The sequence below is a fragment of the Dromiciops gliroides genome, chromosome 4 (assembly GCF_019393635.1).
Source record: "Dromiciops gliroides isolate mDroGli1 chromosome 4, mDroGli1.pri, whole genome shotgun sequence".
Taxonomy (NCBI): domain Eukaryota; kingdom Metazoa; phylum Chordata; class Mammalia; order Microbiotheria; family Microbiotheriidae; genus Dromiciops; species Dromiciops gliroides.
In genome coordinates this window covers 6,542,947-6,561,350 of record NC_057864.1, presented here as the reverse complement: position 1 = coordinate 6,561,350, position 18,404 = coordinate 6,542,947, and the positions used below count along the sequence as shown (strand labels likewise).

The 18,404-nt window shown below is 40.0% G+C and overlaps 1 protein-coding gene across 1 annotated transcript in view; it reads right to left on the bottom strand.

Annotated features, from left to right (window-relative positions):
* The window catches only part of NEGR1 (neuronal growth regulator 1), an 884,782-nt gene extending 866,824 nt beyond the window's left edge, over positions 1-17,958 (bottom strand). The window contains exon 1 of the mRNA XM_044001185.1: positions 17,649-17,958. Coding sequence (XP_043857120.1) covers positions 17,649-17,824 — 176 coding nt within the window. The 5' untranslated portion in view covers positions 17,825-17,958. The remainder of the gene's footprint in view (positions 1-17,648) is intronic.
* Positions 17,959-18,404: the final 446 nt, after the last annotated feature.

Sequence of the window (18,404 nt, the reverse complement as noted above, 5' to 3'; positions counted from 1 at the left end):
TTATGGGGTACTAGCGAACTCTGTAGAGTTTAATCAAAACAAAACAAAACAAAATATTCACAAATCAGTTATTCCATAAAGGGACTTTTTAAATGACTAGGGGTTGCATTAAAGCTGAAGTTTGCATTTTAAGAAATGTTTTGTTAGTTATTAGATATGTTCGGGAGAGATTCATTGAAATGGGAATTCGAGTAGGTGTTTAAATGGGAAAGACTTTGAAGGTGGTATGGGAGAGATTAGATTAAAACTCTTCAGAGCTTAAATGATTCCACAACTCAGAACTGAAATTGGTATGAACTTTGCATTTCTAACCATCAAAGAAACAAAAGGGTTTTACTACAGGAAGTAAGAAAAAAAAGAGTAGTATTGCATAAGAAAATAAGAAAAATGAAGAAAGAGCACAAGGGTAAAGGGAATTGGCATCTGTTTGGACTAACAGCCTAAATTTGGGGTTTGAAATTAAAGGGTTTGGGAATTTTGAAAAGGACATTTCAGAGAAAGGTTTAAATACCAATGGGATACCAAAAAAGGGAAATTTTTAAAGCAATGTCCCTTTGACAGTTGTTACATGTCTTCTTTCCCCAATCAAAATGACTACAAAATGTTTGATTGAGAAGCCAGGAGGCAGTTAGGTGGCATAGTGAATAGAGCACTGGCCTTGAATTTGGGAGAACCTAAATTTTAATCCAATCTCAGATACTAACAATGTGACCCTGGGAAAGTCACTTAACCCCAACTGCCTTAAGCATGAGGGGCCATTCAGAGATGACTGAAGGAAAGACAGAGGCTGGTGACTTTGAATAGTTCTTCCTCACGTAAATCCAACTCATTGCAAGTTGTGATATCTGTCATGGTCCTTTTCCAGAACAAAAGACAAAGCACCACCACCATTGCCATTTAGGGGTCCTCCACACTTGCTTGTTCTTGTTGTGGTGACTAAGGCCAGGACAGTGGAGGCGACCTAAGGACCTAGAAAGTCCTCCAACCTTCTTTCATACCTTTGGACCATTCTCTCTTGTCCAACATGATCAAGGGCTACTTTCTGCTTTGCCCAACCCATGATCCTGCTGACACACTGTTTTTGCTTATTTTAACTTATGGGTCATTTATCAACCAATAGAATTCTGTACCTTGTATAGCTGGTTAGAACATCCAGGTAATAGATCCGGCATTAAACCTTAAAAAGACAAGTCCATGGAAGAAGGAGATTATCTCAGATCCTGAGGAAGATCTAAGGTCCACTTCACTAGAAAGGACAATGGACCCTTTGGTAAAGGGCCATTGGCTCAGAGCTCTGACTTAGTCTCTTTTATTGCAGGTTGGATAATTTTAACTGGCACATGTGGACAAGCCCAGAATAAAAATAAATGCTGGAAAATACTTTATCAATTTACTATGATATGTAACTTTATCATTTGCATAGACTTTATCTTTCTTGCTGAGAATGGTACCCATTTTGGGTACCATTTTGTCTATTCAATTCAATTTCAATAAATAATCATTTAATAAATGCCTACTTGGTACAAGGTATTGTTGTAGAATTAAGGGATACAGAGACAAACATATGAAATCAACCTCTAAAAGCTTAAATTCTATTACATAGAGATTACTAAATTCAACATTTTTGCATATTGGATGCACGTAATTTGGGGAGAAGGCTCTAGTCCCTCTATGAATCAAGTTAATAGCATTACCTACAAGCATCAAATGGAGTCAGTGATATCTGTGAGATATAACCTTACCTCATACCTCTTATTGTTCTTTGGTAAGTGACATGTCATTTAAACTTCCTGAGCCTCAGTTTTCTCCTCCATGAGTACAAAGGGGATAATAACAGCCCATCTTATTGTGGGGACCATTTTTTAATTGGGGAGTGCTAGCTAAGCGGCTCACTGCAATACTGGGGCAAGCAAGGAGACTGGCAGCCTCCCTCAAAACAGAACAAGATTTATTTTAACAATAACGAACTTAAAAAAAACCAAACACAAACAGAATCAGTAGGATCAAGGGAAAAGAAATAAAATGGGGAAAGGCAAATTATAATACCTGAAAAATACCACCGCCCAGGAATCAGCTGAAAATATGCAGCAGAAGGCCTGTCGCTTTCCAGCTTCCACCTCCAATGCCCAATTCTCCTCCCCCAAACCTAGAAACACCCCACACAGTCCCAGCCAATGGGATGGCTGCTCTGACAGTCACATGACTGCCCTCACTAGGCTTCCAATCATTATAATTTTGCCAGGCCCATGTGTCTGCAAGTGGTGATGACGTGAGGTGCCAGATCCCTTGCAAGGCTACAACCAGTGGGTGGAGCACCGTGCGGTTTGCGGAGCCCCAGGCCAGTGTACACCGAGACATAAAAACCTCAAATAACAATTAATTCTTTACATTATATAGAACTACTAGATCTGCAAAGATTTTACTTATGTCACCTTATCAGATCCCAAAGCCTATTAAGGGAGTTACCGTTATCATGGGAGACAGCATGGTAAAAGGAGAGGGGACATGCTCCAGAGCTAGAACACACTTGGGTTCACATCTTCTTGTTCTTTGTGGTTGTTGTTGTTGTTGATGATGATGATCATCATCATCCTTCTTCCTCTTCTTCTTCTTCTTCTCCTCCTCCTCCTCCTCCTCCTCCTTCTTCCTTTTGGCCTTAACCAAGTCAGTTAAACTCCCTGGACCCCAGTTTCCTCCTCCATGAAAATGCTGGGTTGGACCAGATGCCATATCAAGTCTCTTACATTTCTGGAATAATGGTACTATAAGTGTACCTCTAATCCATGCTGTCTATAGCCTTGTTTCTTAAACTGGGGGGGGTGGCACATCCCCATAGGGATCATGTAACTTAATGTGGGGGTTTCTGCAGCCTTGCTTCTGAACATGCAACATGCAGACTTTGCACTGTACTTGCTGTCACAGGATGACATAAAAATTTCTTGGGTGAAAATGAGATGCAAGTGGAAGAAGTTTAAGAAGCCTTGATATATGGGACTGGGAAACCTCACTTAACCATGATGGTCTTCAGTTTCTTCACCTGTCAAATGTGGGTGTTGGAGCAACATTTGAACCATGGTCTTCCTGACTCCAAGTCCAGCGTGCTGCAAATTATACAACCTAGTCTACCTCACAGCATTGTGATGCGGATGAAATGAGGTGATCTCTGGAAAGTGCTTTGGAAACTGCAATCCCCTCTAAATACCAGGTGTATGGGTGGACCTAAATGAGCTTTCAATGAGAGTAGAAGGGTTATTTGACAAGCTCGGCCTCATTACAACACAACAAAACCTTTTTTCCAAGATAAAGATTTTGGTCCCAATGATCCCTATATTCATCTTTCTCACAAACTCCCTATTCATGGATACACTAGAAAGCAACATAAAGACCATCATGGGTCCCAAATGTGACAGCCCATCTGCTCAGATCCAAAAGCTGCAGTGACAGAAGGCTTTTCTTAGCCTCCCTCAGTACTTACCTGCTTCTTCTCCCATTCAATTATAGGTTTGGAATTTCCTGAAAGTAGATGGTTTATGACTCCCCTCATATTTCCTCACAATAACACACCCCATAAAATAGCTTTAACACCCAGATGAGCCCTGCGTCGGAGTCTAGAGAAAGTGAGGGGGGATAGGATAGAGAAAATGGGGCTGGAATCTGGAATCCCTGAGCCCAAATGCTCCCTTCCACATTTGAAGGCTGCATATCTATGGGCAAGTCACTGAAATTACTGTGTGCCTCAGTTTATTCATCAATAAAATGAGGATTTCAGACCTGCTGGTGGGTGAATCCCCTTTTAGCTCAAAATTTCTTGTACCATGTTTTATAATTATATAAGCCTTTTAGTGGAGGTTTTCATGGAGAGACCACATGATATGCTGGGAAATCAGTGTTGAAAAGAAGTTCAGGGTACATCTATCCCAACACAAGTTAGAAGATGAATCCATTATGAAATATCCCAATCCAAGCTGTACTGGCAGATTGCCGCTGAAGGGGAATCTGCCCAGATCAGCCAAGGTAGGCATGGACAGGAGCACCATATATATGTATTAAGAAAATGAAAACTTGATTAAGATGGGAAATAATAGATTAATTAATTTATAAGGAGTGCATGAAGGAGGATCTTCAAGTCAGCATAAAATTGTTTCAAGTTCCAATTCTGATGCCCAGTGACCTTATGATCCTGGAAAAGTGACCTAATCTCTCAGATGGAGGACTAAGGTATACATGCCAATATTCCAAACCAGGCAGACTAGAAAAAGGGTAGTGACAGAAAGGGGGAAGTTAATTAGTGATAATCTATTTTAAACAATTACTATATACCAGCCACCTTTCTACACTCTGGGGACACAAAAACAAAAACAGAAAAGAAAAAAAAATCACTGGCCTCAAAGTAGCTAACATTCTATGGGAATTATTTGCTGGAAATCAGTGAGGGTTCTGGTTTCCTAACAAGGCATTCCTTAAACCAATAGAACAATAGACTCCCCTTGGACCAGCTAAAGTGGTGTGTGTGTGTGTGTGTGTGTGTGTGTGTGTGTGTGTATAGATGTCTATATTTGTGTGGGTGTTTTCTCTTATTAGGATCTTTAGTTTCATTCAAAGTGATATAAGAGGAAAATGGTCAAGGCTACATGGAAGGCATAGTTTCTACTTTTTTATCTTCTTCAGCAACTCTGAAATTATGGTATTATTTTGATAGGCAATAAATACTTAAAAACAACAACAAAAATTTTTAAAATTGTCCATCAATGTATCTGTCTGTACAAAGCAGCTCCGGGTTCTATCTTTTATAGATGTGGTAAGCTCCCAACTCTTGAATTCCAATCACAAAATGACTCTGATAAATCTTCTATGACACTATAAATAGTAACCTACTTTCCCCATGAAATGCCACAGAGCATTGTTAAAGAGCATATGATAAATCCTTGGTAGAAACTTGGCAACATCTTTGTTTTTCTCCTATATGTGGAGATGACCACTTCCTGCATTGAATTTGGGTTCAGACTTGACTCTGAATTCTAGGCACCTTTTTCAAGAAAGCATGGGCTTTGGAGGCAGCTAGGTGGTTCAGTGGATAAAGCATGGGTCATGGATTCAGGAGGACCTGAGTTCAGGTCTGGCCTCAGACACTTGACACTTACTAGCTGTGTGACCCTGGGCAAGTCACTTAACCCTCATTACCCCCCCCCCCAAAAAAAAAATCATGGTTCTCTGGCAAGGTCTAACAAATGAAAAACTAGAATTTATGAATTTTGAGAGTAGGATATTTTTCTTTTTCTCTGTCTCTCTGTGCCTCTGCCTCTGTCTGTCTGTGTGTGTTTATCCCCATTACCAACAGAAAGCATGGCAGAGAGAAGGTAAAGAATAACTATTTGAATTCAGTTTAATTTAAGTATGAATTGAACAAATAGACAGAAGTTTTGCAAAAAACATGAACTTTTCAAGTATAACACAGCAAAGTCAATTGCCAGCTACAATGAAGGACAGTCAACAGTATTAGTGGAAGGAGTGCCCAAGTCAGCAAAGTAACAAATCTATATATAAGGCAAGACATTATCCCTGAAAACTTCCGACATTGCTTACATTCCTTGGGATTGTTGAGATTCTCAGATCCAAGTGACTTGCCATTCACCATCATACCTGTCAGGTAGTAACTTTTCTTAATGTGATTTTAAGTCACTCTTTTTGCACCACATTGGAGAAATATTATATTTAGGATGACTATTCTTGGAGGAGGGAAAAAGAAACTATGAACATAATTCTGTTTAGAAAGTGACATGACACTGGGGAAAAGGTTATCATAAAACCTCCCACTCAGGTCAATGTAGAGATCAAAGACTATGGAATCACTTCTAGCACTTGGTTTTCAACCCATAGACAAGACTTATGCTCAACTTATTCTACTGTGGAAAATAATAAAATGTATAATATTGAGCAACACATGGAACATGCTATGTTGCATCAAGCCTACCTATCCTTTCTTATCATATGTGAGAGATGGGAAAACCATCTGAAAGCACCCAAATGATAAGATATAACTCCTGTTTATAATAAGAGAATTCATATATTTGATACTGTATGAAACGGAGCCTTCTATCTGTATGGATGGGACTTGCTTATATTGTTACTATTATAAAGATATCTAAATCTACATATGTGTATACATATATGCAATAATAATGTTATTATTATGTTTAAGCCTGTTAAAAATGGTTACATATCAAGTGATAAATTTTGGAGGTACATAGTAATTCAGAAAGCATGGTATAGTCAATAGGGCACTAGACTTGAAGTCAAGAAGATGAGTTCAAATCCTACCTCCAGCATGTATGTATTAGTTATGTGACCTTGGAAAAGTCACATAATGTCCTATATCTTAGTTCATTAAAAAAAAAAAGTTGTTGAATTTGATGATTTCTTTCTTTTTTTAAAAATGGGGCAATGGGGGTTAAGTGACTTGCCCAGGGTCACACAGATAGTAAGTGTCAAGTGTCAAGTGTCTGAGGCTGGATTTCAATTCAGGTCCTTCTGAATCCAGGGCCAGTGCTTTATCCAGTGTACCACCTAGCTGCTGCCCCCAAGGATTTGATGTTTTCTAAAGCAATGGCATAAACTACAAATAGAAATAAGGGCCAATAAACCAGACCTAAAGATGCCTTTGAGCTAGCTAGTGACTTAGAAAACCACACATTAACATTATCTACTATTTATTGTATTTAAAATTTTATTTTGTTAAATATTTCCTAATTAAATTTTATTCTCACTCAAGGTGAATTTTGGAGTATTGTTTGGCACCTCTGCTCTAAAGGACCCTTCTAGCTCTGACCATTCTAGGCAGTTCAGTTTGATCCAACATTGGTGGAAGGGGCATCCAAACTCTAGAAAACAAAATATCCCTGAATCCATTTTAGAGTAAAGCATTGAGGGGCAGGGAGAAGCAGGAAGGTCCAATGAAGGATGACTCATCAAATCATACAGTGGGTGGAATTGGTCATGAGAAAACTGGTCATTCATTAGGCTCAAAATCTGACAATTATTCTCAGTTCTACAATTTCTCAGTCCAGAAGCATAAATACAGTGGGAGATAGCTGGGTGCTGAAAGTGACCACAGTATCCAACCAGATAAACCTCTGCATTTTGCAGATAAGGAAATTTAGAAGAAACAGGAGATTGAGCAAGTTCACATTGCCAGTTAGTCATGATTTAGAACAGAACCTGGTTCTTAATAGAGCAGAGGTTCTTATCTTGGGGTCCATGTTTTGTTTTGTTTTTAATTGTTGTTGTTGTTTGTTTTGATTTGATTTGATTTTAAGAAATTTATTTCAATGCAATTTGTTCCTTTTCTATCCCTTCTGTATTTTACTTTATATATTTTAAAATAGTCTTCTGAAAAGGAATCAACATACTTCAGCAGACTGCCAAAGGGATCCATCTCACACACACACACACACACACAAACACACACACACACACACAGTTAAGGAACAATGGACTCAAATCCTATTTTCATTATATCTGGTTTCCCCTTTGAAGATACAAACTTTGGAATTGAAATTGTTCAGTCTGCTGAACTCCTCTCCATTGGAGAGCAGTCACAGACAAGGTAAGCTAAGTCAAAGAAGCATGGCAATGTCATACATGCTATCCCAGAGGGCAAGCTATGCCTTAGGTCCCAGGGTAAGCATTGAAGAGGTCTACCTTAGGAAAAGGGTGTAATTGACTCCCTTCAAAGGGCAAGTCTCACTTCTAAAGCTCCCTGGGAAGTCAATGGGAAGATGGATAGTTCAGGTAGGAAGGAATGCCTGAGATCATTCTGGCAAGTGTCTTCATCAGGAAGCTGGAGGTAAGGAAAGGAGCCAGTGCCAAGGGGAATGTGCAGGTCCTCCACCGGAAGACCCATGAGAGCAATCTTTGAGGGCTGATGGAGATTGTGATTTTCCTGAAGCCCAAGTCATAAAATATCATTGAAGTCCCTCCTCTCCACAAGCCCTGGTAGTACCCTGCTGCCTGCAGGACCAAACAGACCCTCCTCTATTCGGCATTTACACCACTTCTTAACCTTACACTTCCTTCCTTCCCAGGCTTCTTAAACTTTATCCCCCTCCACCTGATCTATGATCCAGCAACAGCAGCCTCCCAGTAGTTGGTTGAGCACAGCAATAGGTCTAAGTGTCTTTGTACTGTCTGTCCCCCATGGCCCTAATGCTTGGACCCCTTGCCTCCAACTCTCAGTTCTGAACTCCTTCAAGACTCAGCTCAAATCACTGTCTTTCTTCAGCGTTAGCCCTTCCTGGTCTCTTCCCCCTCTGGTATTGCCCTTTACCAGGGATGGAAATAGCTTCTGTGACCCAGTTGTTTATAGACTGTCTTTCCCATTAGAAGGAAACCCCTTTGAGGGCAGGGACAATTTTAGTTTTTCTTGGTATCTCCTGTGCACAATGATTGACACCTAGAAAATAAAATCAACTATTTGCTGACTATGACTGGAAGTTTTTGAAAGAAGGGATTATCCCAGTAAGAAATAATGTAGCAAATGAAAAGATCTAAAAGGCTGAATTAAGGTACCTCATTGAATGAAATCTATCCTATACTGGAAACCTGGGAGATTGATTCAATTTGGATTTAAGTTCAACTAACTGCATCAGCTGGAGCATACAGTCAATAAGGGGAAGGGAGAACTAAGCCAGACTGAGACAGGTCCTGGGCACTAGAAATAAAATAAATAAAATAAAATAAAAAATCAAGGGTAACTTTTTGTTTTGTTTTGTTTTTGTTTTTGTTTTTTTTTTCAGGGAAAGGGGGTTAAGTAAGGGTAACTTTTAAGAAATCTGCAACTTTTAAATTGCCTTTTCTTTTTATGTAAATTCTGGTTTTGGTTTGGTTTTTCAGTGGTTTAAGGTGGAAATAACAAACATAAACATTTGCATGGGCACACATACACATTGAACTAAGAAAAGGCACTGATTTAGGAGACAGAAAAAAAGGAGGAGGAGAAATCTGTATTCTCTTTCAGAGAACATTTAGAAGAGAATAACTCAAAGAAGAGTCACACCTTAAATCATGGGCAAGAAATAGGTCTGGTCAAAAATGTTTCGATAGTTTGATAAAGGGGTTATTTGGGGATTGTGTCCCTCATTGAGGACTACACACTCTGTTTAACCACTCAGGATATTGAGAAAGTAAAAAGAAGATTCATCTAGTAATTCCCATATAATAATATAATACTCTATAGCAATTAAATCCATATTTGTGTTGGCATATACACAGGAAGAATTTTATTCCAGTTATTTTATCAAATCACAAAAGACAATAGGCTATCAAATCTTATCAACATACTGTTATTGGAAAATCCTTGGGAATCAATGGTGCTGTTTTTCTAATAAAGTTGGACACCTCAGACCATTTTCAATGTCTTACACTTATTACTACATAAGAATAAGTTGAATGATACATCAAAATTCCTCTAAAACTTTTGTATGTCTTAGTTTCATTATGCCTCAAATGAGACAAACCAAAAGCACACTTAGTCAATCTTTATTCAGTTTGTTGCTTTCTGTCTATCTCTTTTGAAGCACCAATGAAGGGGTCCTGTGCTCATGTCAAAATGGTCAAAATCACTGCTACAACTTTCCTGGTAGCATAAATCGCCTAGTAAACTCTCAGGTAAGGGTAGAGACCAACTCACCTAATCCATGCAACCCCAATTCTAAGTTGTCTAAATAATAAGGCATTTTGTTAAACCATGTCAAGGTCACAATCATTACATCTAGACCCAATAACTTTTAATGTCCATGTGCCTACAGTAAAGAGAATTGACATTTCCCCTTTTACATAAAAATGGGATTGGACATAAACATGGAATTTGAAATGTCATAATATGAAAAGAAGCACTTCATCTGTTTAGTTGGACAATTTTGGACTCCATACAATATAATATATAATTTGCATATCACTGAATAGGAGGATTTATACTTTCATAAATTAGTGATGACTAAGCTTTATATTTAGGAAGAATATTGAGAATACTTTGATTCTATTATCTGTGATTCCTTCAATGAAAAAGATGGATACCTTTGATGACACAAGAATCTATTGAATATCTATTAACTCATGAAATAGTCAAACTAATTGGGCATCATTTCTACTGTTGAGTCTGCATTCTGATATCTTAGAATGAACACTGACAGTATCAAAGCATCTCTGTAGAAAATACACAAATATCTGAATTTGAAGGAACAGAACATAAAGCAATAAAAATGATAAAATAAGGAAGAATCTGGTTACTACAATTGTGTTTGTGGAATATAACTTCCCAAAAACATTTTTAAAAAAGGAACTTTCCTTATTTCCTGCAGCTTGATGTAATTTCAAAAGACATTGACAAGATATGATGAGAAATGATCAGGATTCAGTCATCCATTTGCATTCACAACTTTTGTGGACCCTCAAAGAAATCCCATCCATAGAACCTGACTAGAGTAGAAACAGCTATTACCTTTTTCCCTGATGATGTCCCATGATTTGGCATGTCAATTTAATTCATCCCTATTCTACCTTCAAATGACTTCAAATCTCTTCCAGTTTGTTTACTGAAGAACAAATGCTTAGCTTGTGAGAAGAACCTTATTTCTCTTGATTAAACACAAAAGTGGATTGAATTTGTTGAATCAGTATCAAGAAGAAAACTACGGCATTCATACGCATTGGTTGAAAGAAAAAATATATTACAAAGGATTAGGTTAAAAATTATTCTTTATCAAAATGTGTGTGAACAGGGGCAGCTAGTTGGCACAGTGGATAAAGCACCAGCCCTGGATTCAGGAAGACCTGAGTTCAAATCTGGCCTCAGACACTGAACACATACTAGCTGTGTGACCCTGGGCAAGTCACTTAACCCCAATTGCCTCACAAAAAATAAAATGTGTGTGAACATTGTCAGAAAACATTTCAAGTCCACCCAGGCAAATTCCAAAAACATTATTCAGAGTCTGCTATTTTTAGGCATTGCACTAGACATAGGAGGCACAAAGAAAACTGTGAGCAGTCCCTGCCTACACTGAGCTTCCTTTCTACTAGGTAAACATAATCCACACAAGATAAGTGAATGTAAATGATCTGAAAAGCAATACATATTCCATTCCAAGAGGCAGAGAGGCCAGAACAATGTCTGCAGAGATTAGAGGAATTCTCTGGTAGGTGGCACCTGAGTTGTTTTGTTTGGTTTTGTTTTGTTTGGGGAGCAGAGGTGAAGGGAAAGGGAATAAGCACTTATATAGTGCCTACAGTGTACCAAGAACTTTTTACAAATTTTATCTCATTTGATCCTCATGATGACCCTGGATGTAGGTGCTATGATTATTCCCATTTTTTAGATGAGGGTACTGAAGCGAACAAAGATTAAGTGCCAGGGTCATACAGCTAGTAAGTATCTTATGCCATATTTAATTTCAGGTTTTCCTGAAATGAGGGCCGGTATCCTATCTACTGCTCCACTACCTGCATCTCTGAATATGGCTAAATATTCTAATAAATGAACAGGGTTTCTAATATAAACTCTAAAAAGAATCAAATATTTTAGTCATGTCAGTGTGGATTTGTGTTTTAATATAGTTATAGTAATACACACACATATATATGTACATATGTACTATGTATATTCAATATAACCTCATCAATTTGTTTCTGGAAGACCAAGTCATCTAACTTTGCTGTCTTGGTCCCCTCCTCCAAGATACATGTTTTAAAAAAGACTACTGTTTTTCAGACGTAGTGAAAAACATTGTTGGTTTTTGTTGGTTGTATTTTCTTTCCTTTTTAATTCCTCTCTAGAGAACTTGAAATGACCTAAGTGACTAATCATTGGCTTCTTCTAAGTGACAATGATTGTTCCCTGGTAACCTGCTGTCAACTCTGCCTCCATGTGCTGGCTTAGAAACCCTAACCCTAACCCATCCTGAGCATTTTCCAAGAACTAGGCTAGAAGCACTGACTCACAGAAAAGTGGGTTCAAATATCATCTAAGACCATCAAAACCACAGGGAGAGGAGGCAAAACTCCCTGGGATTGAATGATCCCCCCAAATACCTCCTAAGTAGATGCATATAGGGTAGGAGTGCTTTGCTAAGGAAGCTAAGGAAGCCCTGAATTCAAATCCTACCTCAGACACTTAATCTGTGTATAATCTTGAACTAGTCAGGAATCACCCACTTCTCAGTCTCAGTTTCCTCATCTGTAAAATCGCGATAATAATAGTATCCGCCTCACAGGGGTATTGTCAGGATTCCTTGAGATGATGTGTTCAGTGCTCTTATATAAATGCTTGTTATTCTTCTATTATTAATCAGAAGAGGAAGGAAATATCTGTCCAACGTGATAGAGGTCTAAGTGGAGAAAGAAGTTTGACCCCTCTTCTGAGCTGTGTTCCATAGAATCATTTTTACTCATCGACTTTGAACTTAACCACACATAACCTGTAGTCATCATTTTAGTTTAATCATATTTCAACTATACTCAAGTGGTTATTAATTTTATATAATTGTACCAATCTATGCAACTAAGCAGAATTACCTCCACCTAAAAATGAAATAAGGATCCTTTAAGCCTTAGATGTCCTCACAGTTAAGATAAATAGTCAAGCAAAATCACAGAGTAGATAAAACACAACAATAATAAAGTCTTAAGAGAGGCTATTCTTCTGAGAGAGTGGATTGAAGGAAATCATACCATCCTGGAATGGTACAACCATGGAGGGGAGAGATAGATGAGATAGATAGATAGATAAATAGATAGATGATAGAGAGAGATGTTTATATATATAGAGAGAGACATATATATAGAGAGACATATATACACACAATACATATATAGATTTGTGTACATATTTCTAAGATTATGTGTGATATGTATTATATATGATATCACATGTGTATTGTGGGGACCAATTTTTAATTGGGGAGTGTTAGCTAAATGGCTTGCTGCAATATTGGGGCAAGGCAGGAGACTGGCAGCCTCCCTCAAAACAGAACAGGATTTATTTTAACAAGAACGAACTTAAAAAACAAAACAAAACAAAACAAAAAAACAAACACAAAGAGGATCAGTAGGGTCAAGGGAAAGGAAATAAAATGGGGAAAGGGAAATTATACTACCTCAAAAGATACCACCACCCAGGAATCAGCTGAGAATATGCCTCAGACCTCCTGTCATTCCAGCATCCAGCTAGAATGCCCAATTCTCCTCCCCCAATCCCATAAAAACCCCACACAGCCCCAGCCAATGGGATGGCCTCTCTGACAGTCACATGATTGCCCTCACTAGGCTTCCAATCATTCTAAATTTGCTGGGCCCATGTAGGCATAGGTGAGTGGTGATTACATGAGGTGCCAGCACCATTGCAAGGGCTACAACCAGTGGGTGGAGCACTGTGCGGTTTGCGGAGCCCCCGGCCAGTGCACGCCCAGGCATAAAAACCTCAAATAACAATTAATTCTTTACAGTATATATGTATGTATATATGTATTTAGCTCTTTTCTTAATATCTGTCCCTTGTTTTCCCACCTTGAAATCCTAGGAATTGTTGAAAAACCAACAAGGAAACCTGATTGGGGTAAAGTTTCCAGAGGCTTTCTAAGTCTACCAGAGGTGAGAGCAGAGTAATTCGGCAGACCTTGGATATCAGGACTTACCTTTTAATTTCTGCAACAGGCATAGTTTATAGAAGTCAGAATAGGATGAAGAAGAAACAAAAGAAAAAAAAAACAACTAACCTTTCGATACATAAATGAATAGTATTTTTATTGAGCTCAGTGGAACATATATTCTCATCATAGTGGTGGCCCATTTGTATCACTAACAAGCTAATGGAAACATTCTTAAATGTTGATAGCCATTTAAAATGTATTCTAGATAGACAAAGATTCAACTAAATCCCAAGTTTTTTATAAGGGAAAATGTCAAAAAATATCTCCTAGTACACTGCTGCCTCATTAAATCCATTACCATTAGGGGGACGAGATCTCTTCAGTGCACCCTTCGGAGTCTGGGCAATGGATTATGTTCATTTTAGCAATGGACACTTGCATTTTATATGTTATTTCATTATGCTGATCTGGTCAGGAGAACATGTTTAAGATTTTGAAAAGATAAAAGAGAATTTCCTGAAAGGTTCTTCATTGCCTTGAATCCAGACGACAGCCCTTCAAAATAAGAGAGCTGATGTCTGTGATTCTCATATATTATTCTAACAAGGATTTTCTTATGGCATTATGAGTCTAACTAAAGAGCAATGAAAAGTCTTGTGATCCCTAATATCATTCTCTCTCCCCAAATGTATCTTGTCACTTGGGAGATGAAAATGAACATTTGATCTGAAACTTGCAGTTTCGTGGAAGTTACCCCAAAGTGCATTATTAGAAGCCCTGAAAGAATTTTATTTTCCTTCTCTTCTAGGCCCCAAATGATAATGCAGTTTATAACTTGAGTTGAAGTCATTGTTTGCTTTAAAAAACAAACAAACACACATTCAAGTGTATATGTTTAAATAGAGCTATTACTTGATACAGAATTGGAATAATTTCCACCACAAACTACACTTTTAAAGGAACCATATAACTGGAAGTGAGAGGGCAGGGGGAAGGAGAAAAATGCTTCTTCCTTGTAATTAGAAGACATTCAGGCTAATTCAAAGCCCCCTAAATCAAAATCAGACCACCATGCTTTAGAATATGACTGGAAATATGTGTGGCAGTGCAATTCGTGGTCAACAATATTAATCGAATGTGATCCCTTGAAGCTTCCTTGTAAGAGGCCCAAGTAGCAGATTCTCCCACATGAGAGCAGTTTAGGACAGTGAATGGGCTTTATTTTAGCAATTAAGGAAACAAGGATAAACTTCACATGAATAAGCATATTAAATGCATTTCTCCACCCATGGGGAATATGAAGGATGCCAAGCCCAGAGCTCTCCCCAGAGGCCTGTAGGATACTGTACAGACCAATTGTATAGAGAATAAAGTGGTCTTGCTCCTTTGCCTGGGTGGAAGGCCAGCAAAGGCTTCCATTTAATATTTCTCCTTTAAATCCACTTCTTAAGGAACATCATTAGAAGGTTATTATTTTAATTTAACAGCAGAAACAACAACAAAAAACAGGTGAAGTTGTAAAATATCCCACTAAAGAGAGAGCTATAAAAAGGGGGGAGGGGGAGCTGAAGCTATAGAAAACTAAGAGATGAGTACAGGGCACTCCAGGTCAACTTATTTTGCACCAACCAACTACCGTGGAGCATCCAAGGCTCCTCAACATTGAGAGGTTCGTGTGTCCATATGGATATAATCATCACTTGGGGAGAAAGAGATAGAACTCACTTTGCCTCTCCTGATGCCATATCCAAGGGCTTGGAAGCTAGGCTGCCGTGGGGCTCCTTGTCTTGTTCACTAAGAAACATAATCCTCCAGCTATGCTGTCAAACAGGAGACTTGAATAATTGAGAATACTTCATGATCAGATGAAAATATTTTTTTAGGAGCATGTAAATTACAGCTCCCATGACCCGACTCTATGGCTATGGAAGATCATTCTTGGCCCACACCGAAGATGTCCGAACTTCTTAAAAGAAACTTATCCCACAGGAGGCAAATATGGGTATCATTAAAACCCTCTACAATCAGGTCTCTTAAAGTGTGTTATGTGAATGTCAACAGAAGTGAATCTTTTCCATAGTTATCCACAAACAGTGCTGCATTCTGTATGTGTTTTGATAATAGTCTTAGTTCACAGCAGAGTTATTAAAATGATCATTAAAATATGTTCCAAATACTAAAAATAGGGCATACATCAATTTGTCCATATAAAACTGGTCTTATAGAGAGTTTTCTGAAGAGAGAAGTCATATGCCACACCCACAAAAAATTTAAAGTATATTTACTATTCTAAAACATTCACTACATTTCACCTTGTCCATGGCATATACACGAATGTCTGATATTCTGTAGTCAACATCTATAAGCTATCTTACTCTCATTGGCTAAGGAGGGACATCTAAGGCAGGTTTGAGCCATATGTCCGGTGAAGCTACATAGAGGGAGTCTGGCTGTTGCTGGGCAAAGAAGGTGCAAGGAGGGATGTTTAGCCTTGGTGAAGTCTGAGCACCCCCTGAGCATCCATTTATATCTTCCCAGAAGAAGAAATATTTTCAGTAATTCATTCTGTTTAAGGAAAAATCTGAGCTTTTGGTGCTCAGTTGTAACAAACCACTTCTGCTTGAAAGCTTATTAAAAGGGAGAGAAGGGGAGATGAAGAGGGAGGGATAGCGGGAGGGAAGGATGGAGGGATAGAGGAAGGAGGTGCAGAGGTGTGGAGGGAGATAAGAGCAGGAGGAAAGGGGGAAGGTACAAGATTGAGTGAGGGGAGAGGGTGGGAGGGGAGAGAGAGAGAGAGAGAGAGAGAGAGAGAGAGAGAGAGAGAGAGAGAGAGAGAGAGAGAGAGAGGTTGTAGTTGAATATAGTGTGTATATTTTTGAGTGTGAACAGTGAAACGACATGTGTCTGAAATTTAAGAGAGACTGTTTATAAGTGTAAAAGTGTATCACAGAATGTGAGAAAGGGGGGAAAGTGTCAATATGTGTAACAAATCTACCGGTGAGAGTTGTACCAGATAGAGGCAGGATATTTCTGGGGAAAGGTAAATACGGGGCTTGGAGAATATTGGAGACAGAGCTTATAATGAAAGGGAGAAAGAGGAAACATCTATGTGTGTGTGTGTGGGGGGGCTGGCAGAATTGGAATGAGGGGGAAACAAGAGAGAAGAGAAATAAGGAAGAAAGGGGAAGGAGGAAAAAGGAGGGAGAAAACAGTAGAAAAGACAAAAGATAAAAAGAGGAGGGCAGAGAGTGAAAGATAGAAAAATGGGAATGAGAGAGAAGGAAAGAGGTGGGTAAAGTAAGAAATACAGAAAAAGAAAAGGGAGGGTGGGTGAGAAAGCAGAGAGAGAAGAGGCTTAGAAAAGAAGGAAGAAAAGACGGAAGGGAAGGAAAAAGTGACAGGAGAATGAGGGATAAGGTAAAGAGCAAGGGGGAGAGGAAAAAGAGAGGAGTAGAGAGAGGGAGGAAGAGAAAGAAAAAGAAAAAAGAAAAAAAAAGAATCGCCTGTGAGAGACTGAGCCTCTGGCCGAACAGGGAGGGAGGAGGGAGGGAGGGAAGGAGCTAGCGGTTTTCCAAGAGCTCTTGCGAGAGAAAAATCAAAACAAACCTGCCTAACTTGTCAGACTCAGAGTAAACCTTGTCAGTAACAGGGAGACCTTGGGCACAGTTTCCAAGGGGCACCAGCGCCTGCTCCCCAGCCCTGACACTTTTCTCATGCCATCCTCCTCGGTTGGTCCAGGTCAGGGTCTGAGGTTACTAAAGTGCTTCGAGGTCCACGGTCCAGTCGTTTCCCTCCCCTGGCTTAACATTGGCACTGGGGGCTAGAGAGCCCAGGTACGGTCCTCGCCAGTTTGCTTTTTGAAGATCCTTCGTATTTAGCTACTGAGTATCAAAGGGGGGAGGGGGAGGGGAGCAATGGAAGGAGGGGAGAAAGGACCACACGGAGACGGAGAGAAGTAAGTAGTACGGGAAGAGAGAGGGGGAGAAAAAGGCACGCTAATTGTCCTACCTAAGCACCGCCGTGTCCCCCTTTCTGACCATCAGGTTGTCCACTGCCGGCCAAGGCAAGTCCATACTCTGTCCAGCCGGGAGGCAGGAAGGCAGCAGGCAGCAGAGGCTCAGCAGCACCGCGGCCAGCCACTGGTTCGAGCAGCAAGCGCCCTGCACCAGCATCATGATGTCCATCCCTGCCAGGGCTGCTCCCCACGCTCCGGCAGCCTCCGGCTCTTCGTCCCCCACCCCCTGGCGCTCGCGAGTCTTCCTTTCCCGGGAAGCAGGCGGCACTCCACAGCTCCACAGTTTGGTGGGGATGTGTGTGTGTGTGTGTGTGTGTGTGTGTGTGTGCGTGCGTGCGTGTGTGTGTGCGTGTGTGTGTTTCTTCTGGTTTCTCTCTGATTTTTTTTTTTTTTTTGGTCGTTGGGGTTCCCCCCCTCTTCTACACCACCACCGCCACCTATTACTCCTCCTCTTCGCTCCCTCCCTGGCCAGCTACCCCTTCCCGCCACACTCCTCCTCCTCCTCCTTTTCCTCCTCCTCCTCCTGGTTGCTTTTGGCCGGGTGCGTCCGGAGTGTGGCTAATTCTCGGGTGGCTTGCACACCATCTAGCGAGGAGCGCAGCGCGCTGGAGAATGAGAGGCAGAGAAGGAGGAGGAGCAGCAGTGGCAGAGGAGGGAGCGGAGGCAGGGCGAGCAGCCGCCGCCGCAGCCGCAGCAGCAGCAGCCACAGCAGCCTCAGCAGCAGCAGCAGCCTAGTCGAGCTCAGCCTC